At 35.1% G+C, this 24,811-nt stretch overlaps 1 protein-coding gene across 1 annotated transcript; it reads right to left on the bottom strand.

The window, feature by feature from the left end:
- Window positions 1-299: 299 nt before the first annotated feature.
- LOC149797420 (mediator of RNA polymerase II transcription subunit 16-like) lies at window positions 300-24,533 on the bottom strand. The gene is made up of 8 exons (XM_089962209.1): window positions 24,310-24,533; window positions 17,682-17,856; window positions 16,713-16,805; window positions 9,795-9,932; window positions 6,919-7,816; window positions 4,576-4,805; window positions 1,838-1,973; window positions 300-1,254 (listed from the first exon to the last, which is right to left on the bottom strand). Exons 1-8 carry the CDS (start codon window positions 24,441-24,443, stop codon window positions 551-553), a joined length of 2,508 nt encoding a protein of 835 aa, XP_089818335.1. The 5' UTR covers window positions 24,444-24,533; the 3' UTR covers window positions 300-550.
- Window positions 24,534-24,811: the final 278 nt, after the last annotated feature.

Raw genomic sequence — 24,811 nt, 5'->3', positions numbered from 1 at the left:
GCATTTCAAAAAACAGGCTAATATGCTTTTTTAAAATAAAAAAAGCTTTAAATAATTGTTCTGGATTTTGCATTCTGGTACTTTCTCAGCTCTGGGCTTTACTCGTTCGTTATCCTTACAGAGGGAGACCATGTAGAGCACTGGAATCATAATCAAGGATTGCAGGTTTGATACCTGCCAAGATCAGAAAGTCTGCTACCTCAGTTTGTCCTTGGGAAAGGCACTCAACTCCTGCTTCTGTGGCATGATATAGATAATAATGTTAAAAGTGCTGCTAACACCAACAAAATAAAAAATCCTTGTAGGCCTTTGTTCAGCCTTGAAGATGAATAGATATTTTATTTTACAGATAAATTGAGCATGCACATCAAAATTTCCCAAATGATCAATACAGAACAAAGCCCTGATATATAATGTCTTTTTTCTGTTGTCACTGCTATTTACATGCAGAAAATTGCTCTCTAATACTTTTATGGTCACACAAATGGCAATGATTTCATCATCTGCACTTTTAAAATGTCCACATACTTAGGTCTTAGTGACAGTTTTATCATTTGGACTGTCTCCAATGTCCACCACACAAACAATGCTTTGCCCAACGTTGTTCCCAAGCTTTCATTGTGTCTGACTTGGCAATATTTCTCAACAATGACTGGCAACCACATCGAGAGCACTGACGAGTTGTTTCAGATGGTTTTACCCCAAGATGAATCTGTCTTACAATATCATGCTGCTGACTTCTATCTAAAGGTGACTCAGGCATATATCTGTACACGGACTGTCTTCCCTGATAGAGATAATCTGGTTCCTCTCCAAATGTGAATGATAATGGGAACTGCTGCGTAAACATGGAAAACCCATTTCTGTCCATGCAGAAACTCTGATTGAGGCTAGGAATCAACACTTTACTCGGCAAAACACAACATTCATCAAAGAGAGTATCATCATATTCAAGACTACGTCCTTCTTTACAAAGAGCCCATGCCCGTGTAAGGAGTTTATACAATTGTGACAAACAGTCCAGTTGGTCCACATAAGATGTGGTGGTGAACACTGGAATGCATGCTGGACTGATTATTCCCCATATTCGGATGATGATAATCAGTTCCCGTAAGAGACCCAGCACTGTGTGGTCAGACAGAAGGGATGAACCAGCAAAACTTGAGTAGGACTGATACAGACGGACTGATGATAACAGCTGTAAACTGAAGTCTGCAACCCACTGAGTCAAAGGCTGCATGGAGAGAAGTGAACCTGTATGAAAGAAAAAGAATTAAAGTTTTAAGTACAATTCCAAAAGAAAAAATATTATGGCTCCTTGTTTTAAAACCTCTGCTCAGAAATATATATATACATACATAGATACATAACTTGCTGGTAGGTTGTACACAATGCATCAAATGCCTCTAGTCTGTAAATACTTATGAAAACAGAAAAATTTCATTTCACATAATGATTACTGTCCACTTAATAAATAGAATATATGATAAGAAATATAGTTATTTTGTTATTTCTTTTCTGCCAATAAGATCCATCAATCCACCAAATTAAGTGCTGTAATGCTGTAAGATCAGCCTTTTGTAACTTTGAAAAGGTTCACTTCTGCCCCAAAGGATATCAATGAAGATAAAGCAAAGGGAAGTTAAGGGAGCTGAAGTTTTGATTTCAAAATGAAATTGTTTGATCAAGGAAAACTGTTATCTCAGTATAATTGTCAGATCAAACATGAAGCCACGAGGACCAGAATATGAGATAGCATTAATAATTAAGTGTGCAACTGACATCATCTGGAATTTTAATTGACGTTCACCTTGTACAAATTACTGAGTATATCTACCTTCCGAGGCTGTTGATGATTTTTCCTTAGTTTTAAGGTCCACGTGAAATTCATCTATATCCAGACTACTGACAATGTTATTCAGATCCCCATCTGTGTGCTTACTGCACATGATTGACACACGCTCAGCTGGACTCTGAATAAAAGTTAAATTTCTATCATTAATTGTTACAAAGCTGTATAGTCATTTGTAATGTTCTGATATAAAGACCATTTCACAGTTATTATCTCCTCTTGAAAACACCAGAGTGCATCTTGGTGCAACTCATTTCTGGATAGTTCAATCAACAAAGATGGCAGATGTAGATAAAAAAATGTGACACACTGCTCACATTCTGCAAGCAAGATCGATATCTCATTTTCTTAAAAAGAAATTCTATCAATATTTGATCGATTGTTTTACATGTTTTATTTATTCTCACTAACTTGCACTGTTCCCAGCTTTCAAAATAATGTTCTCTGCCCATTTCAGAACTTCATTATCTTTCCATCAGTATATCATGCGCTAGTTTGTATTATCTGATTGTGCAAAAGTGTATCGCTGCGTAAAAAGATTGTTATTGCAATTTATCTCACTTGAAGAATAATTTAAAAATGTTATTTTTTTTACAGCTTTATTCACTGCAGTTACTGGAGGTTGAAAGACAACCAGTACAAAATTCTAACTTCTTAAGGTTCTTTTATTATTGATTTAGACTGTTGTATTTCTATTAATTTTCATTATATTTTTCATGAAATAACTTGAGTTATATCTAGGAAGGATATATTTCCTTTCAAAAGCACAAATGTCATCCACGCTTGAACAGACAGGCACAAGTACAAGTCTCCTTGATGATTATATTAATTTGATTTCCTTGACAGGTTGGAATTTTTAGAGTACACATTTGGAGAAATATCGACGTTAGACTCACTATGCATGTGTAGGACATTTGTGGCTCTAACCTATCTGCCTGTCTGTATCTGATTTCATCTGGTGCATGAGTATATATATGAACGAATGAATTTGACTTGAAGAGCATGTTCTTACAAACAGTCTCTTTTTAAATCAGGCAAACCAAAGTAATAGGGGTTAATCTGTGAAATAAATGGATCTTACATATTTGATGCAAGGAAAGTTAAACAGAATTAAACTAATTTTAAGAAGGCTGTTCCAGATGAGTTTGCTGACAGCAATCAGAAATGTTGTCTAAAGCCCCCAGCAAATTTTAGAGTTATTACATTGTGTCAGCATAAGCAAAGAAAAATCATGCAGAAAATTACTGCTTGCACTGTCCGATACTTGATGTTTCAAATTTTGAGAAAACCAGCAAGGAATATAAATAACTAAATACTAGGCTGAATGAATGCATTGCTATATCTAATTGGACTTAGCAAGAAAAATATATATATATGAGGAAATTCTTTTTTTGATTGTTTAAAGCTGGGAGAACCCGTCCCCTCCTACCAAAAAGAAACTGAAACAAAAAAAAAATGTCATCGGGCATGTTAATTAATCTGAATACTGTATGACATTTACACCCAATATGAATAAATATTCAATCTGCATTTATTACACTCCTTTATCTTTATGACAGCTAATGTAATTATTGCTTTGTTAAGTTCCTCTGAATATATTAATATACTGTGTTCCATTTTAAAAAACTTTTCTGGTTTAAAATATTCAGCATTACAGATCAGCCGACGTATCAAACTCGTATTATAATTTTCTTATCAAACTCATGTTATAACTTTCTTAATTTGTGTTATAAACGAACTATTAGCCATGAGAAATTAACTGAGAAAGGATACATCAATGTATGAAAAATGCAAATTGTGGAGATGTTTTATGTTAAAGTTATGCAGCCAAAAATGTGCGATAAATGTCCAAAATTAGAGAGCAAAGTGAAATGTTCATACAAATGTATCTGAAATTATGGATAATAAATCTATATTATCTAGTATAATGTAAATATGAACAGTGTATTTAATTTAATTATTTGATATCATTTAAGTATGGACAGTAATATAATTTAATTATCTGATATAATGTAAGCATGGACACCAAATCTAATTATCTGATGTAATGTCTATAATTATTTTCCTAGTATGAACAAAAGTTGTTAGAAATATATAATTTATTCATTGGTTTAACCATAATGATCTGTAGTACAGCTAAGATTCCTTCCTTTGTTTACTTTATGTCTCGCTAACCAAGCATAAAACAGTGCAAAATTCTGAACTATCCAAAACTGGAAATTTTTTGTGGGCATGCGCATTAGAGCTAAGGGAGATAATTTTAAGCACTATGATCATTAACTCCGTTGCAACCGCGAAACCCTCTATATATACATATTTTGAGGCATTGACAAAGCAAACAATTCCTACATTTCAAGTTTGTTTTCTTTAAATCAAAAACAATATATCAAATTAAAAACATATTAACAAAATTAAGTCAAAGCAGAAACTATTATTTTCCACTCTGATGACTACCAATGTTTTTATTGTAAATGGAAGTGTTATTGGGACCCCAAGCTTTAAAGACTGGCATTTGAACTGGTATAGACTGCAACAATTGTTGAAAGAGGCATGGTTTGTGTTTTACAGCAGACCAACAATAGCAGGATATTTTTAGTGCCAAGGCAATTAGAGTGAAATGCTTTGCCTATCATCCAACGGTGGGATCTGAATCCACATCCTGGCATCCTAACCAATGCACCAAAGAGCTCCAACAATGGTTCAAAAAGGAACGCAGAACTTACTTTATCCTGTGCTGCAGCAGCTTTTGGTCTTAGCACTCCTTTAATGGCTGTGGAGATGGCATGAAGGACAAGTCTAGCATGACAATCTCCAGCTTTCTGGAGCCCAGCACTGTAGCTGCCAAACAGAGCAACCTTTAGGCTTAGCAAACGCATGAAAATATATTCCTGAATGTTGTGAGTCTGTTTCTGGAAGTTGTCTGTCAAAGACTGGCTAACACTCATGATCATACCTGTCAAACAGATCAAGTGGTAAATCAACACTATTGGTAAGTTTTTAAATAAAAGTAACTTTAGCTAATAAAACAAGCTCTAATAAATCACATCAAGTACTCTAACACCATAAGGCAAATTCTGAGGTGGAGGAAATCAGAAAACCCAAAGAAATTCACTGACACTGGATGTGTGATCTTTGAGATCTTGCAAATCCAGGCACTAGGAATTCAACCATAGGGAATTTACATTATGATACAATGTCTGTCTGTTACCCAATATTAAACAAGGCCAGAATATTCCACACACCAATCGGGGCATTTAAAATGGGAAATTACTTTCCTGCCCCTGCTACAAGTAGACATACATCAGAAAGTTATACCCATAATGTGATCAGAATGTTTTATTTCTTTCAACCAAAGCTGACACACTGATATAAGTACATAAGTGAACAAAAGTCCCTCAAAGGATCCAATCTCTTCTTATAAAAAATATTTTTGTGATAATAAATGCCACGGTCACTTCTCTCTCTCTCTCCTATGCTCATCTATTCAAGTTTTGACAATATTAGGTACATAATACAAAAAGAATGCATCATGTATTGTACTTTTTGGACAAGTATGAGATTGTATATATGATTGACAGGGTATATCAATATGAAACCTGAGAAGTCATAGAAAATTTAAACACAATGCAATGCCCTATATTATTAGTATTATGAATGGAATATCTGAGTTGTTGGTATAATGGAGCTATGTTTTTTTGCATGTTCATACAGATATGAATACATTCAGTCAGCATTATTGCTTATCTACTTGCAGTCTTCATTTAAAGACCCTTGGTGGACAAGTGGTCTAAGGCACTCATCATTTCAGATCACAGACATCTCACTTCTGTATGCATGGGTTTGTGTTTCATGTTCAGACAGCATGGGTATGTGAGAAAGCTCACCATTAGCTTCCCTTGCAATGATGGTTCTTCACAGGATTTTTTAGTTCTTCCTGCACCAGACATAATGGCTGCCTTGTACAGCCCATCATATGCTGAAAAACAGCATTAAACCCTAAACAAAAACACTAACAACCCTTAATTCAAGCAATGGGGATACTTACAAATGTGTCCTATGGACATATATCTTGTTGGACTTCTTCTTCTTCTTGTAGCAGGGTTTAACGCCATTTTTCATCACAGGATAGGCTGTACATGGTGGCCAGTATAAATGGTGGAGAAAGAACCTGGGAAAGCCCCGAAATGAACCACTGACCCACGCGAAGCTACTTGGCAAGCTTCTCATGTACCCACATTGGCCAAGCCCTGGACTCGAACTCACGCAGAGGTGAGATGGCAGTGATCAATAATGGTGAGTGCTTTAGACCACTAGGCTACTCTGAGCCCCCTTCTTGTTTTTTGTAAATGTAGTTCAAGTAAAATATGGAGAAATTTTACTGTCACTTTGGTCTGACAGCATTCCTTTCAATACAACCCATACATGACCTCATGTTTTGTCTAAAAGAACCACATATCTAATGAAATGAATGCTGCCAAAGAGTCATTTTAGTAAATGTGTGTAGTAATGGAATGTGTATAATTAGGACCAGCCTTAGGCCAATTAGACTGATTTGGCCCACTCAGGCCCCGCACACACAGGTGATCTGCGCATTAGTAATTGTAAAAATATATCTATAGTGAGAAAGTAATTTCGAAGCAATAGAATAAAATGTTAAGTTCAACATCATATAAAACTTGTTTAAATGTTTATTTCAAAATGCCCTTCTCAAAGGGTGCCCCACATGTAAATCCAGGGGGCCCCACAAAAATGATCCAATTTGGGCCCGTGTTTGCTACAGTCATTACTGTGTACAATTAGTGATAATGTTTGATCAGGCTGTATTGAATAGCTAATAAATTTTTACAAACTGTTATGGGAGTTTTATAAGTTAAAGACCTCAATCTGCATATTGTGCAATAAAAGGCATAAACATTCCAATACCAACAAAATAAGAAGGTATTGTTATACATAAGCAAAGTATTCCTTTGGTAAATTTATTTTCATCTAAATATAATATCAAATTTGTAATAAGCCTTTCTTTTGAACGTACTGCATTTTTTTTTAGAAAGCAGAAGTTTACACACCTTGCCTGACAGCTAAGAGCACATCCCAGAAGTCGCGTCCAGTGACCATAGTGTATTCCAACAGCAGAACAATGGATGATGAGGGTAGATGCATTGCACTGTCTCGACTACTGCTGTATGTGCGGAAAACATTCAAATAGCCATTACAAATGCTTACAATACCACAGCCACTACCTGTCTGAATTAGCGAGGTCATATGTGAAAGTTGCATCTTTTTGTCACCACTTCCTTTGTTTGTACCTACTGCCTGGCATACTATGTCCACATTGGAAGTGGAAATGACTTGAAACGTGTAGCGGTGTATTAGTTGCACTGTTCCATCTTTGTAAGCAATGGCAAAATATGGAATGAAACCAGTTGTTTCACCAAGGTTACGGCTCATTGGAAGTTTTGGGCCTGCTTTACTTACTAAAGGGGAATTATGGGGTAAAGTTGCTTTATGCATCCACTTGGGTGTTTTGTTCATTGTATCTTGCGTAGTGTTCATTGCGAAAATCTTGTGTAATGGCATCATTTGTTCCAGCAAGTGCCAGACTTCCAGATTGCTGAACCTGGAGTTTCCGCAGCAAATTAGTAGCAAGTCACTACAGTCATTGTTCAGGAATGAGACACTGGTGACTTTCATATTCTGGCAGTCATTACTCCCATACTCCATCTGTGTCTTTAGGTACAGACTAGCACTAACTTTAGAAAAGATGATAACAGATTTTTGTTGCAATTTTAATGATACAAGGTAACACTGGATGGCAGAGGTCAGCAAACCGTCACTGGTAGCTACAAGGATTTCCCCACTCCCTGTATGAGCTATGTCAGCATGACACAGCCTTAGATGTCCTGGAGCAAGACTCTGTGTGGCTGTTACTATCTCACCATCATTCATTATGACACCGATGCTGACCTGCAAAGAGAGAGAGTTTCTAGTGATATGAAGCAATATAAAGTGGTATGATTGAGAATCATGTCAACATTTTCTTTTCTTTTTATTCTTAATGTATGAGTGATAATAGTGAAATAAAGGCTGTACTGGAATACATGACCTTAGACATGTAGATACCTTCTAAACTGTTCTGGAATGTGATCATATGACCCTCATATAGGTATCAATTTTGTGCATTATTTGACTGTGTAACCTTTGTCTATGGAGAAATAATGTCAGTTGGGCTTTTACCTTTACAATGGAAAGTGTTTGTTTGTGTCCAGTTTGGACTTACATCTTAATTTTTATTCAGATTATTTGTGTGTGTGTGTGATTTGGATTTTAACATAGCTTTAACAATTTTACAGTCATATCGCTACGATGTCTGCAATGTGGCAGTTTATAGTGATGTCTAGCACTAGGGCATCATGCTGCAGACATGTAGCATGATGTCCCACCCAGTAACATTATCCTGACACCAGGCCAATCAGTCCTAACCCTAACCTCTTAATGCTGAGCGCCAAGAGAGGCAGCTGTTAGTACCATTTTTGTGAGTCTTTGGTATGTCTCGGCTGGGGATCAAACCTACAACCTACTGCATCCGAGGAAGATGCTCTAACCACAAGGCCACCAGAGTGGTCTAATTATTTGGATTCTAAAAGATTATTTCTTTTTCCTGGAAATAATTGAGTGCTCCTACAGAATTCTTGGACCAAAACATTTATTTAAATTTTACTGGGAGCTCAAACACTGGAATATTATTTTCTGTGGTCCACAAAGAACTGTAAACATCAGTGCTATACTGACCACAGTATATGATATTGCCTTCCATTTTGGATTTTTTGTCGGGACTCAAACTTGAATTCATTAGACCATTTCATTACTAGGACATCTAAAAATTAATTCATGGATTATTCTTGGATTAATGCTGGATCTGATTCTTAAAACCTAAAGTTCTTATTTTTTCATTTTTACATTGTTTTTTTCCAGGGAAATAAATTATTTGTTAAATTATTGCTTGTTGTTTTCACTGTAACTTTTGTTTATGAGAGCCAAAACATGTAACATAAGAAAAATAACCAAATTCCAATTACTATCACTTCTTTTCCACAACCTATTCTCATATCTTTTCAGTTTTGAAGTGTAATCTCATGCAGCAATGGAAACATTATATTTAACAATTTTTTAAAGTAAAGTACTCTTCAGCTTTAATGACTTCCAGTTAATTTTCAAAACCCCATGGAGGTCAAAGACTTCTTGCTTGACATAATTTTGATTTTTTTAAAAAAATTCTTATCATGTAAGCAATAATCACCCCCATCTCTGGCAATACACTTAAGTTTTTTCCAAGCATGGCCAACTATATGAATATTGCTTCCTTACACTATTGTGCTGATTGTTCAAACTTTGCATGAGACTGTGTCAGTGTTTTTGTTAGGTGAACGACATTTCCAGACTATTCTACAATGTTAGTGCTTGATGATGCAGGCATTTGGCCTAAACAGCATGGTTAGATAAAAGCATCTGAATTACCCCATGTAAAATTAGTCTAATTCCCTTACCAACTCCACTGTGTCAAAAATCGGGCTACATACCATATCCAGACATGCTAATACCAAGTCTACATCAATGCACTTTTTAATGAGTCTCTACTTTATGAGTAGTTTTAGTAAGCCTTCCTGTAAATTTGTAAGGGTTAGCTGGTCTGCATACAATCAAAGTGTCTCAAAGAAACAATTTATTCTGTAATACTTCTTCAGATAATACATAATGTGGGCCAAAATCTAATGTCCTCCTGATTAGTGTACAGCATAATAAACTGATAAATGGACCAACATGATTAATCTATATATATGAAACTTGTTCATCTGCTGGTAATTGTTTGTAAATTTCTTAATCATTGGAATTTACAAATCATAGCACAATATTGTAAATATGTATTTATTCTATAAGTATTTACCAGCCCTGTTGCTGTGATTACAAGCCAACCATCCAGATGGCTGCTCCCAAACTGAACTAATGATGGATGTAGCCGAGAATTCCTGGTGAATTTATCAGTATACAAAATGTTGTCTCTCTTGTCTGGGTCAAAGAGGACCTGCAAAATTGCATGAGAAAAATAGCGATGAAAATTAACAAACTTTAAAGAGTTAGTATTGAAGGTGCATTGTAAAGTGCCCACTCTCTACAATCCACTCAGCAAGGCCTTAATGAGTAGAACTTTTGCTGAAAAACTGAAGTTTGGAGAGGAGCATGTAGGGGACATAACTCTTCCAAACGAAGATCCAGCTCATTCAAGGTCTCACCAATATAAAGGTGCATAATTCTGGATGAAAAACAATGCACTTCTCCCTTGATAACATGCACACAATGAGGTCCAAAAACAAAGACCACACTATAAGTGAGGGTGCAAGTTAACCGAGGGACTTAAAAACTTAAGAAGTGATGCCATCTATAAAACCATGCGGTCAGGGTAGGGACAAATGGGCTGTTCAATCGGTGAATACTTGTTTTATAATCGCAACGAGGATAATGGTCAATAAGACAATTTTTCAAAAGAAATTGTTTGCTATTCTGTATAAATTACATTTATTTTCAAGATGCCCAACATCTGAAAGACCGTTAACATTATTTCAATTGGTTTCAGCAACCATTACATGTATGCAGATCCATGAAAACATTTGTGTATTATGCAATGCTTTTTGTTCTTGATTAGTCTGGTTCCCTGCTATGTATGTGAAAGTAGAGGGTGAAGCAGGAAGTCGATGAAGCAAGGAACCATACAAACTGTTGATTCTCTGCCAAAATATTTTTTTTCTTTCACAAACTAGCAACATTTTTTACAGCAATCATCTGCATCAAAACTCAAATTTTTTTAAATTGTTTAATTAGTGATACAGTAGTCCCCCTCTTGAACAGCCCCCCTGACCAGTGGCCACCCGCTCCTTACGGCCAGAATCCGTTGGCACCAACGAGTTTGTGTTCAAAAGTACCCTTCGCAAAAGGCCACCCAGCTAATGCGACCAGTGGCCAGCATATTAGTGCAATAATATAAAATTTACCCCTCACAAGCGGTCGCATTTTATTTGAATTTGTATCCAGAACCAGTATTTTATTCATAACGTGTGTTAAGTAATCCGATTTATGTTTCCCCGATGTCAGGTTTTCATTACTGAAAGAAGTGTTGAGTAAAGTACATTTACCACTAAGGTTAATATTATATCATTTACGCCTCACAAGAAGCCAAATTTATTCCATAAAAACCGAGAAAGACTCAAATTTTAATCCATACAAAAGGGTATGTACATGTAATCCAATTAGCCTTACTGCTGTGTTATCACAAGATGTCCGGTTTAGTCACTGATAATTGTTAAGATTACAATTATTGAACTGTAGTAACAGCTGAGAAGTGGCAGTATCGATGTACAATACCCAAGTCAGCAGGAAAATGGTTTGATAGTCTTTATGGCTTCCCTTAGTAAGATGTTGAGCTTGTTCACTTTGATAATCAGTGGCTATTAATACTGACAATAATTGTCAAAATTACAAATTCTAATGGCCGCGAGGTCAAATCTGCGTGATGTTAATGGTACAAATCGAAGCCGTTTTGGCTTCTCTCACTTAGTGTAAAGAAACGTATAAAAACAATAGGGTACCAGACTGCAACTAACGAATCATGTGACAATATCACTTCCTTTAAAAACACATGGCAATTTGTTTAGATGCAAACAAAATTGTTTTATCAGTATTGTAGTTGGCAACATGAATAACTTACTGCTAAAAAGATCAACATGTCATCGAGGAAAAGAAAAATTCTCAGTTTTGAAGAGAAAGTGAAAGTAATTCAACTGACGGAGAGGGTGTCGTCGAGGATCCTTGCAGAAAACTAATGTTGGGAAGACTCAGATAAACAATATCGTGAACGATAATGAAACAATTCTGCAGAAGTGGGAAGGTGAAATGGACGGAGAAAGGAAGATTGTTTGAGCCAGGAGACGTTTGTATCCTGATCTGAATGACAAGAAAAAGCAACAATTTTGTCAGTTGAATTGGGATATGACGACTTTACCGCAAGTAACGGATGGTTGCACAGATTTCAAGTATGACACAATATTAAGTGTTCTGTCCTTAGTGGAGAATCAGCTGATGTTAATAATGAAGTTGTCAAAGATTGGAACAAAAGACCAAACGATATATGCAGGGGATATGACAGCAAGGATATTTTTAATGTGACGAGACTGGTTTGTTTTTTAGACTGTTACCAACAAAGTGACAGATGATCTAATCTGTAACATAATTATAAAGAAAGTTTTAAAACTATATAAATGGTTATTCATAGCATTCTTTTGAAAATAATGACACAGTTTGTTTTATATTTATTTCAAATGCATGTGATTTTTTAATGAAAATATTAAATATTTAAAATTAAATGTACTTGTGACTTTCTTCATTTGTATTTACTATTCGCGTTTGTCATCCCCCTCAAAAAAGGCCACCTGCATTATAAGGTCACTTCCCTGCTGCAATGGGGTGGCCTTATAAGAGGGGGTCTACTTTATATTGATGCAGTGATTCCATTGGCAGAAGTCTAAAAAAGGACTAATCACAAGTATTTGGATGCAAATATTTTATATGTATGCAGAAAATAACTTATGCATGAGTCTTCCATATGTGGCAATACAAAGGCTTACCAATCCTGCTTCAACCACCTGCTTAGTGTGAAAATATGTTGATCAATTGATCATTTTTGCCGTCATGATATATATAATGACAGAATCAGTGGCTGAAATGCCCCCCAGATGCAGAAATTGTCATTGTGAGAGTACATCAAAAGAACATGATGCAACAGCTGGGCAGCAAGTTCAAAGACTTTGACTAACTGCTGAGTGGTGGGAAAATGTGCTGATATTTACAATAACTGAATTCAGAGCAGAAAGACCCAGAGATGTACGTGTGGTCAATATAAGAGCATATCAAATGAACAAATTTAGTTTTCATTATTGTGTTTGTTTCTTAGTGTAGCAGAATAAGTAGTGCATGTGACCTCAAAATTAAGACATGTTGAGACTTAGACAAAATACCGTTTGCAAAATTTGGGCAAGTATTTTGGGGTTAAATGGCAAATTGATGAAGATTGTAATGAGATTTAGAAGAGTGTTAAAGTTGCTAGAACTGACAGTTTAGATGGAACAGTAGCCAAGTGTAAGAAAGTGTATGATGCCTGGCTTAGTGTTCAGAATAAGGTCTTTCCTTGAATTGACAAAATTCAGTCTGATTCTAATGGACATACAAGAGCTATATGTCGGTGGTGTAAAGAATTTGAAAAATTAAACTCAATGACATCCACTGGTTCTTCTCATCTGGACATTTAGCCACTTCATGAAAGCCCAACATGCTTATGGGATTACAAATTTTGCTGGTGGGACTCCTATTTTTACCAAAATAGGAGTCCTGTATTCCTATTTTTAAATTCCCAGCAAGACATTTGATTGCAAGTAAAAGTAAAACTTCTTGTCCCTTAGGATATCTCTAAAGTGCCAATTCAGGAATTCTCTGAAACTCACTTTTCCACAATGATCTGTATCTGTGAAACAAAGTTCTATAGGATTTACATTCCTTTAAACTTTCCTTTTATTCCACCTCCTTTATTTGATAAAAAAGATGCAATTAAAATATAAAGGAGGTCAGCTTTCAATTCACTGCAGTGACACAAGTACTTTCACACGTCAGATAACAAAACAAGGTCGGCACTTAATTAAGTTCTCAGAGAAACGCTTGCAGGCATAGCTTTTATGGCAGATTGACACATTTTGCATTTAAATACAATGTATTTATGATGATTACGCTTAAACTGAACTAAACCCCAAATTTTAATGAATAAAAAGCTTATATAATTTATATTTATTTATTACAGTACTGCCTCCTGTAAGCATAAGTGACATTTTCATTGATTGAAGATTTGTTAAATATTGTAATTAATGATGTACTAAGATTGTCGTTTGATAAGAAAATGTAACAAAATACATGATTTCTTATTTATTTCAATGATAAAACAAGTGACATATCAAAGTTTCAGTTACCGATTTTGATCCTGATTTTCTAGGAGTTCAACAAATAGGGTTTAATCTTTTACATATTTCAACAATAAAATAAAACAATGACAGACATCTGAGTAGCAAGCATTTTTTAAAATACAAATTCAGAATTGCTTCTAAGATATTCTATGCGAGGGAGGTCTCCTCAAACTGCCTTTGAAGAAAACTTTTCAAAGCAGCCAATTCCTTTTCATTTTTTGTCAGGCCATCAGATCCTTTCCTTTTTGTCATCCTAGGCACACACATATTCAGTGTCCCCCACTTTCCATAAGTAATCACTTATCTCATGTTTCAACATGACTCACAGCTGTTACTGACATTTCACACTCTAGGAATTGCCTTTATGGCAGAGCAATCGGTCAATCTGATATACCCCTCAAAAGAAACAATTCAACTAGAATCTTGTCATAGTATCTGCATAAACCACACCAAATCTTAATCATACAAAAGTCTGCATTCAAAATGCTACATCTACTTAGACAATGATCAACTGCAATCATTGACACAAGGACATAAACAGGAGGATTGGATACACATTTCTGATCATTAAAAATTAAAAAAAAGATAAGAGATTTGCGCATCAGGTACAATGGATCACTGGAACTGCAATTAATCTGCATAATTTTGTCCCCAACTGGGTTTTAAACAATGTATGGCTTGACAGGTTTTACAAAAAATTCTGTGAAGCATCTAGTCAAATTCTTTCTTTTTTATAACTCATTATATCAAAAATATAATTTTCTTCTTGTTTTACATTATATAATTTAGGACAAACATATTCAAAGAGAATGAGCTGGTTTACTGCATCAACACCTCAGAAATGAATCTCAAAACTATAAATGCCAAAAGTTTAGCAAATCCGATGAGGAAACTTTATTTGACCAATTACATTTAACTAAAAGTGGTATTATAAACTATTAAAATTCAAATACTGTTGTCCCCCTCTTGAATGGCTCCCCTGACCAGCATCTACCCTTGGCACTGATGAGTTTGTATTCAAAAGTACCCATCCCGAATGGCCACCCCTCTAACGTGACCAGCGGCCAGCGTATTAGTACAAAAATGGAAAATGTTTCCCTCACAAGCGGCCAAGTTTTTTCCCCATATGCATCCAGAACCAATAATTAAGTCATATCATGACATATGGTAAGTAATCAGATTATCTCTATCATCGATGCATGTCTCATAATGTCAAGATTCTGTTACTGAAAGAAGTGTTGACTAAAGTACATGTAACAGTAAGATTAATATTATATTATTGTCTATAAATGCCAACATTTACAGGAAATGGGCTTAACAATGATCGAGTTTTGGGCTTCACACATCTGTCGAGTTTTTCTCTTTGATGATTAGGCTTACAACCAGATGTAATTGTCAAGATCATAACAGGGTCAGCATAGGCTAAAAATAGATTTTGTGCATTAACACACACACGCACACAAATTAACACTGAACAAATCAAGGTACCAGACAAAGACCGTAAAATCATATGACAACAGTTATCGCTTCCTTTGCAAAGAAGGCATTTCATCCACTTGACAAAGGTTTCGTCCGTGTAATTAAATTGCAGACAGTTAGCAAAATCTGAAGAAATCATTACCAAACATTAACATTTTATCACATAAACAGAGACATATTATTTTAGAAGAAAGTCGGTTATTCTACTTGACAACATCAGTTGATGTGGGGAAGGGGGACTTGCCGAACAATTTTATGTAGAAAAGACTTGAATAAAACAATTTTATGTTGAAAAGACTTGTTGTAATGGAGCAAACGGAAAAAGAATTATGCATGCACCAAAATTTAAATGACGTTTTTGAATGGTTTTGCACTGTGCATGAAAACAACACCCACTTGCATATCATGCTTACGCCAAGAATAAGAACTATTAATGTATATTCAGTTGAAATAATTATATTATTATAACAAGAAGAACCTTTTCATAATTAATGTTACTTTTAAACAAAGATATTAAATTAAGATATTAAATGCTTTGAAGTGTGTAGCTTTCTTACTATGTACATTACATATACTTCTCATAAATTTTTTTGTCCCCTTCTGGAAAGGCCACCAGTCTTATAAAGCCACTTTCCCAGTGCAGAAGGGGTGGCCGTATAAGAACCACTGTACTAGCAAAAATTGTATACTGCTAACATAATGAATACACTGTATTCACAAAAACGTAATGACACTAAAATATTATCATTTCAGTATATTACTGTATATACATGCTTATAAGTTGAGCCTAACATCAAACTGCATGGGCTGAGATCTGCCAGTGCATTATGCACTGGAAGATCTGGGTCTGTGCAGTTTGTTAGGAGTAATCAATAGAACAAACAACACAGACCCTGATCTGAAGGTGTACTGTGCTATGGCAGATCAGGATTTTTGTTGTTTGCAATCTGCCTCAACTTACCAGCAGTATAGACATGTGATTTCAGTATATTACAGAGATATGATTTCAGTATATTATAGAGATGTGATTTCAGTACGTTACAGAGATGTGATTTCAGTATATTACAGAGATGTGATTTCAGTATATTACAGAGATGTGATTTCAGTATATTACAGAGATGTGATTTCAGTATATTATAGAGATGTGATTTCTGTATATTACAGAGATGTGATTTCATTATATTATATATATGATATCAGTATACCACAGAGATATGATTTCAGTATATCAGAGTTATAATTTCAATAAATTACATAAACATTATTTCAGTATGTTATAGAGGTATAAATAGTGGCAAGACGTTGATTAATGATGGCTTCTGTACCTGTATCCCATTGTGAAACCAGCATGCTGCCAAAACTTCTTCACCAGATACCCAGCACTGGCCTAATAAAGTCCATATGTTCAACAAGTAGTCCTGAAAGAAATGATTTTGCAAGAAATCTTTCTTTCTCATTTTCATTCAAATTTCCAATTTTAAGCTGAAAATATTTAATTTTGAAAATGTTCAACAAATGACAGCAGAATAGATTGCTGGTGTGCTAGCCATTTCTTAGCGATTTAAAACACTTAATTGTACATGACTATGAAAGATATGTTCATGCTAGTGATCAGCAATATCATTAATGGTGATCCAAATTTTCAGGCAGCAATTCACTGCAATAAAAATAAAAGCAACGTATCTGGCAAATAGAAATTTAGGGACTTGTGCTGCTGCTGTTTGTGGCTTTTCACTTTAAAGCAGTTGGTATTACAAGCATAACATGTTTTTTGTGACTACAAATGAGACAGAGGACTACATTTCTTAACAAAACTAATATGCAGAACAGTATTGTTTACCCAACAAAAAAATCTAATTTTTAATAAAACTTGAATATATGGAAATTAGAAACAAAACAAGTTATTAAAGTTAAACAGGAGTCACAGAACACAAGATACAAATTTAATAAACAGAACATTTTATAGCCAGGTTTGGAACAAATTATGTTTTTAAAAATTCAGTGGGGATATTTTGTGAATTTTGCAGATGTTACATGTTTAGGATTGAATAAACAGTAACACAAGAAAGAGTGAAAACAACAAGTTTTGAAAAATTTAACAAATTATTTATTTCCCTGGAAAAAGTATTGAGTTCCTAGTAAACAGAACTAAATTAAAAAATATAGAAATTTTAAAACTTACCAACAATTAAATCAGATATAAATTAAATCAAATACACATAACACAAAGTACAAAACTTGCAGTTGAAGTTTGCATGCATTTGCAGCTGCACATACATAGGTATGATACTTACCTGCATCTGCCAAACCTGACAAAGCCCCTCACTGTCGACTACCAGCAGTTTGGTCCCTGTGTGATCCCACTCTATCTGCACCACTGTTTTTGTTGTTACAGTAACCTGGTATGGCTCCCAGGGTCTGTCTAGGTCCAATACTGCAACTTCATACTGGATGTTAAACTTGTCATCACTAAATCAATAGCAAAAAACAGACTTTATATTGTTATCAGAAACAGATCACTAGTCAAGAGCACATAATCGTATGTGCTTCCTCTGTGGGTAGTTTTATTTTAAAAATAATACAAATAAACTATTGTAGCATGCAACCTGGTCTAGATCTTACAATGGACTCTTCCATACTAACAAGCTTCTCTAACTTCTCTGTCCTTCTTGTATATGGTTCTTATAATGACATATTACAATCTCCCCCAAGATCACAAGGTCACTAATCTTACATTTTAAACCTATAACAATTTCATTCCCTAATGAACATACACCGGCCAGCCTCTGTTCTTATCAGCTCATTTCTCAATTTTACAGCTCCATCAGACAAAAGCTGACCCCATATGACCTCCATCACTTAACAGGCTAGCTTTTGGAACCATGTACAATGTCAAAGATACCTTGCTACACTATGCTGTATATTTTTTTTTTAATGCAGTAAATCATTTTTCAATGAAATTAGTTAACGAAAGACTTTTATGTGAAATTTTCCAATATTTTCATACTTTTGCACAAAAGAGCAAGATGCAGTAGGATAATTTCCCTAAAAGCATGTAAAAAATAACCAAAATGTAACAAGATGACACCTAGTTTGGACTTTGTTATAACTGAATTAATTTATATTGCTATCACAATTTATTGCCAAACACTCAAACCTGGCCCATTTAAATCAGTTCATAATGAAATGCAGTACAGAATAGCATGCTGACATGATCAACAGTCTCCTCAGCATCAATACACTTTAATCAATGCATGTTTGTTACCTATCAATAGCAAGAGCTGACAGGAAATATTCAGTGGGGAAAAAATAGAATTTTTCACAAGCTGTAACCCTGGTCTTGGTGCTATGAATAATATTCTGGCTGCCAGATTTTACTGATCTGAAATCCTGGAGGTAAGTTTTTGTGATGTGATGAACCACTTTATAATTTCCTTCAAAACTGATTTTCTGAAAGACTCCAACTTCTTTATATATATATATATATATATAACAATTTAAAGCTATAGCAATTGTAATGTCATACCAATTGCAAATCCCAAAGCCTCCAATGCATATTCCAACCCACCCACCGTATCACACACTACCACCAACTTCAGTGACGCAAGGGTCATAATAATATTACATCATATATCTTGCTGTTGTAACTGGGATGCTGAGAGGAAAATGGGGGGAGGGAAGTAAGAAATGAACGAGTCCATAAGTGGGTACAAAATTATAACATTTGTAAGGAAATCAACAAGTTGCAATCTTTATTATATTGACAATAATTAATATGATGTGTGTGTGTGTGTGGTTAGGATCTTTCACGTAGCTTTAACAATTTTTCAGTCATATCACTACAATGTCTGCAGTGTGTCACATTATCCTGACACCAGGCCGAACAGTCCTAACAATAACCTCTTAATTCCAAGCACCTAGTGAGGCAGCTGTTAGTACCATTTTTGTAAGTCTTTGGTATGAATCATCTGGGGATCAAACCTACGACCTCCCACTTCCAAGGCGGACGCTCTAACCACTATGCCACCGGAGCAGTTAATTAATATAATTATTGGTTCATTGTAAAGGGACAAACCATAATTCTGAAAATGTAAAAGAAATTGCTTATGTGTCAGAGCCGAAAACTCCTGGATATACGGTACAGTAGTGTAAATAGTGAACAGTTTTAACATCCAATATTGTCAACAATACCAGTATAACCAGTATTGCAACTGCCAACTTGAGTGATCTGAAAGCTTGTTTTATATATAATAAAGACATTTAAATACTGGTTACTAAAAACACCAAAATATGTCTAAAAACTGAACTACGCAGAAATACAGAGGTTTTCAGTGTCTATCAATGTATGAACTTCCATCACAATTTATGTATTGATACCTATCAGTCATACTTGAATTTATTAAACAAGACAGATACAATAAAATGGCAAATTGTTCATTGAGAATATGATTCTGAGATGAGAATGTGTATCTACATATTTTTGGTGTCTAGATCGTATACTTGTGTTTAAAGTAAATAAAGACAAAACTGACTCAAAAACAAGGTAAAAATAAGACACTAACATTCAGCAGAAGACAAATTAGATCAAGGTAATTTTCTTGATGCAGGAAAAGTTGAGAAACGTTAAAATCTGTCTAGCAATGAATATATTCCACGTCACTTAAAAATTTCCTATTTATTGAAATCTCAAAACAAGATAAAATAATGGGAAAAGCATTTTTGTTTCAAAAAACTATAGTGTGTGGGATACTATGATACAGCTGCTGGTGCATTTCCTAAAATCACTCAAATTTCTTCAAACAAGATGGATCTGAGCAAGGTTTTTTTTTATATAAATGGGTAGTTGTCCTGCTGTATATATTTATACTGTACTCAGTTAACCACATGTACAAGAAGAGGGTCACACGGAGAAGGTCTGCTAATAATAACTGTTTTTAAATTTGTCAAAATCTATGTTAATAAAAGTTAAAGTATCCTGGACTCCTTGGTTTTGATGCACTTACTTTCACCTTTTACGAAATGTCCTTCTTACATAGTGAGTTATTTAATTACTTTAGAAATATTAGTTATTTTAGCAAAGTATGGATAACAAATAACAACGATATATTTCCTAATACTCTTCTTAACAAGCTGGGGCCCCGAGTGGCCGAGTGGTCTAAAGCGCTCTCCGTTACAGATCACTGTCATCTCACCTCTCTGTGTGGGTTTGAGTCTCGGATTCGGCTAATGTGGGTATGTGAGAAAGGTTGCCAGTAGCTTCTCGTGGGTCGGTGGTTCTTTCCGGGATTTTCCTGGGTTCTTCCTCCACCATTAATACTGGCCGCCATGTATAGCCTATCGCGTGCTGAAAAATGGCATTAAACCCTACAACAACAACAACAACAACTTAACAAGCTTCCATCAGACCACCCATTGTTGTAAAGATCGTGTATTATGTCACCCATTTTCACAAACCTCACATTAATTTATTTCTTCCTGTTATACCATTGTACACAAGCACCAAAGAAAATAACATTCCAGAGGAAAAATCAATAGCACATAAAAACTCAAGTTTATAAGGAAAAATACATTACAATAATTAATTTTGCATAACTAAAGTTTTTCTTACACTTATCATAATCTTCACCTTTGAAACAAATTTTGTCACAAAAGCTAAAATAATCAAACTGGTTTACTTATGATTAAAAAACATTAGATTAAGTGTATGACTGTTTACCAGTACTTAATTGGGATTGTGAATATACAAAACCTCAATGAATGAATATACCATTTTTTGATCTTTAAAACTGGTTTGCATCCTTCATAACTTACAACTCGAAAAGTGCAAATAATCAGAGGCAGTAATGTTAGATGAGGTTTCATTTTTATTTATTATAGAAGGCATATATAATAGTTTGCTTTATATAAAGAACCACAGATTGGTAGGTATATGTGAATACTGTTTATATATACATGTCTAATGTATAGCATGAATAGAGTATCAACACCGTGTACTCACCCGCGAATCTCATCATATACATTGAATCCACAATACATGATTCGATCGAAAATAAGCATACACACATTAATTTTGTCACAGGTCATACTGGTCTGAATTCAGTGGAAAAAAATAGCACAATCAAGTAACCAGTGACGAAGCACATTTACCTTTCAGTACGTTCCAAGTCGGTAAAAGTTAGTCTGCGTTTTTTAAGTTGCCGTTGGTAGCGTTTATAAGCATAAACGTTTTCCTGCAAAAAGGAAACTTTCACGGCACAGTTAACATGTTCCAATCATGTTGTAAAATGCAAAATCCATCAGACTTTGCAACCAGATTGAACAATAAACAGCACAAAAATGGCATCTTGTTCGATTTCAGCAAAGCATTCAATAATGTCCCACATCAACATTTTGCAATAGCGCTTCAACACTATGGCATCAGCAACTGGATGCTTGCTTGGATTCAGAGCTTCCTAGTAGATAGAAATCAACATGTTGTGCTTGATGCATCAGTATCATCACAGTTCCCAGTGATAACAGGTACTCCACTAAGATCCTATTCCTTTTATATACCAATAACATGCCCTCATGTGTTTTCTCTATAGCTAGACTCTTTGCTGATGATTATCTCTTGTAGAGAGTAATTAATACCCAACAAGATGCAGTGTCAGTACAAGAAGACCTTAACAATTTACTGGAGTGGGAGAGAAAATGGCAATAAATTTCAACCCATTCAACTGCAAACACAAACACATAACCAACAAGCAGAAGGTCATCAATATCTTCTATTTTATCCATGGGAAAATCTTGAACAAGACTAACAAAGCCAAGCACCTGGTGTCACCTAGGGCAGCAAACTATCTTGGAACTCCCCCAAAGACTTGGTTACCAAAAGAGCCAATCAGATGACATCTTTTCTTCAAAGAAGCATGCCATCTTGCCCAAAACACATTATGGTTTAACGCTACAAGACGCTCATATACCCATACTCAAATAAGCCTCCACAGTATGGGATCCATGCTTCAAGAAAGTGTCTATAGTCTGACTCTACATCCCCATTTGTTTGTACCCCCCCTACCGATTTCAAAAACGAGAACATTTAATGTGAAAAAAAGTGCACAGAACTAAGTCAATTGAATCATTGATTTATAATTTCTAACCTGTGACCAGAATGGCACTAATGCTGGCATCTCCAGCACCATTTCATGCTTAACAGACTTTCCATACTAACACGGTGCCATATTGTGTACACTATAGGCTAGTTTATTTCCATCAGACAACATAATGACATAGTTCATCCTGTTCAGTAACTGCTGAATAATTGTGTAAATTACATAACGTTCAGAATTTGGATTATATCCCTCTGCATATATGAACATAGAAATTAAACCGCTTGTTAGATCCACATGAAAAGCAAATTTGTAGTTGTCATTATTTTCCTCTGCTTGATTCGACATTGTAAATATCGGAAGCAGACGACTTATGTATGTACATCTGTAGTCGTGACACACCCCTTTGCTGAAAATGGACTTGTCCAGAAACTGGAAAGGGATCTCGAGCATGTCCGTCTATTACACTGAAAACTTCCGTTAAGCATGAAACGCACGTAAGATGACAAAGTTGGGGCCACTCTACTCAGAGTAAAGTTAGAAACTATAAATCAATGAATGAACTGACTAAGTTCCTTGCACTTATTATCACATTAAAGGTTTCCATTATTTAAATCAGTAGGGGGGTACAAACAAACGGGTTTGTATTATCAGACTAGAGAAGCAAGCAATAAGGTTATGTCACAGTGACTACCAATGAACAAGAAACGTTACAATGATGCTGAAGGACCTCTACTGGAAGACTTACAAAACCATTATCAACAGAGCAAGGTCACCGTGATGCACTGGATGATCAAACAACTGGTTGAAATTCTGAAAACAGGGTACTTGATTCGAGCAGAAGTGTCGACCAAAGACCGTGACAAAAGATATAGAATAGCATAATGTTCTGTGGACACAAAGAAGTTGACTGACATTGAAATGAACACCAAAATTTTCATAAGTATCTCATAAACTTGGCAGCACATTTTGAAGCTTTTCCACATATTAAAGTCATGTTGTTTTGGCGGACCTTACTTACTCTGATGTCTATTTAGAAAATAAATTCAAATTCTCACACAGGCAAATGAACACGTTTTCAAGTTCCGTTGACCAAAATTTAATTGGTTGAAATGTGGTGGAAGCCAGGAATGACAAAATTGTTTAAAAGGATGATACATATCTTGAATCAAATGAAGCTAACTAAATACTTTTTTCAATATTAGTATAGTTTTGTTTGTTTTGTTAAAGAAATAACATTCCAACCAAGTGACCAGAACATAAAATGCAATCGTTTGCTACTGTCAGATTTTCATCCCATCAGGATAAATACAGCAAAGGAAGTATAATCAATTAGATTTAAATTTGTGCAAGAGTGCCAATACTGGCTTCCACATGTGTGAGACATTCCTGAAAATGTTACCTCTCAGACTCCTTTCAATCGACTGGGGAACACAAGGCTGTTACTTAGGCAGTATGACAGAGAACCAAAACAAAAATGTGATATGTGCTACGTTCTAGGCCTATAAAAAAAAAACAAAAAAAAAAAACGCTACACTGGCGATATCGCAGCGATGACTGAAAAATTTTTAAAGCTACGTTAAAAATCCAAATCACACATACCCTTACAATAATTCGTATACAATCACTCCAATTTTTAAAAAAAAAATCATTATTCAATCACATTCAAATCATGATACATTCGTCTTCATTAGAAGTCTGGTTAAAACATATGTGTATTTCGGTTTTTAAGCGTATTTCGGTGTGTCTAGTAAACTTTAATGCAACATTAAAGATGACAGGGGAACAAAGGGAGCAAAACTCTATGGTGTTAGTGTCAGGGGAAAAAAAGTACCTGTTTGCGTCATCGGTCGGTTGACTAAAAGCAAGAACATTTTTGCAGGAAAGACTTAAACACGATTTTTCTTCATATATCCAGTCTTTGAGTGTGGTTGATCTTCGCATATTGACACTATAAACTAACTCCATAGTGACAAATCCAGTAACAAATGCTGACAAATTTGCATTTAATATTTTCACAGCGCGTTCCACTAGATCATAAAGGTGTTTATCAAAGCATCTGAATGATCACGATGGTGTCTAGTCACAAAGGACCGGTACGAACAAGATCCGGGTTTAAAAAAATGCCCGGTCCAGAGAAACCGATAACGAGTCAGAAAGGACCAGGACGGAAAAGGTTAAAAGAACCGTTCAAAATAATAATAATAATAATAATAATAAGAAGAAGAAGAAGAAGAAGAAGAAACAAAAAGAAGAAGAAAAAGTACATGCAGTTTTCTTTTTATGACAGTTTTTCTATAATACCCATACATATTCACTTCTTAGTTAACGGCATT

This window comes from Sinohyriopsis cumingii, chromosome 6 (genome assembly GCF_028554795.1).
Source record: "Sinohyriopsis cumingii isolate HCF-2022 chromosome 6, ASM2855479v2, whole genome shotgun sequence".
In the NCBI taxonomy this organism is placed as follows: domain Eukaryota; kingdom Metazoa; phylum Mollusca; class Bivalvia; order Unionida; family Unionidae; genus Sinohyriopsis; species Sinohyriopsis cumingii.
This window is presented reverse-complemented; position numbering and strand designations above follow the sequence as displayed.

Coding starts and splice junctions, on each gene's coding strand:
- LOC149797420 (XM_089962209.1), bottom strand. CDS start 24,443: ATGGAGTTAGTTTATAGTGTCAATATGCGAAGATCAACCACACTCAAA. Junction 17,857..24,309: donor CCGACCGATGACGCAAACAG/GTACTTTTTTTC, acceptor CTATTGATTTAG/TGATGACAAGTTTAACATCC. Junction 1,255..1,837: donor ATCATCAACAGCCTCGGAAG/GTAGATATACTC, acceptor TCTTTCATACAG/GTTCACTTCTCTCCATGCAG.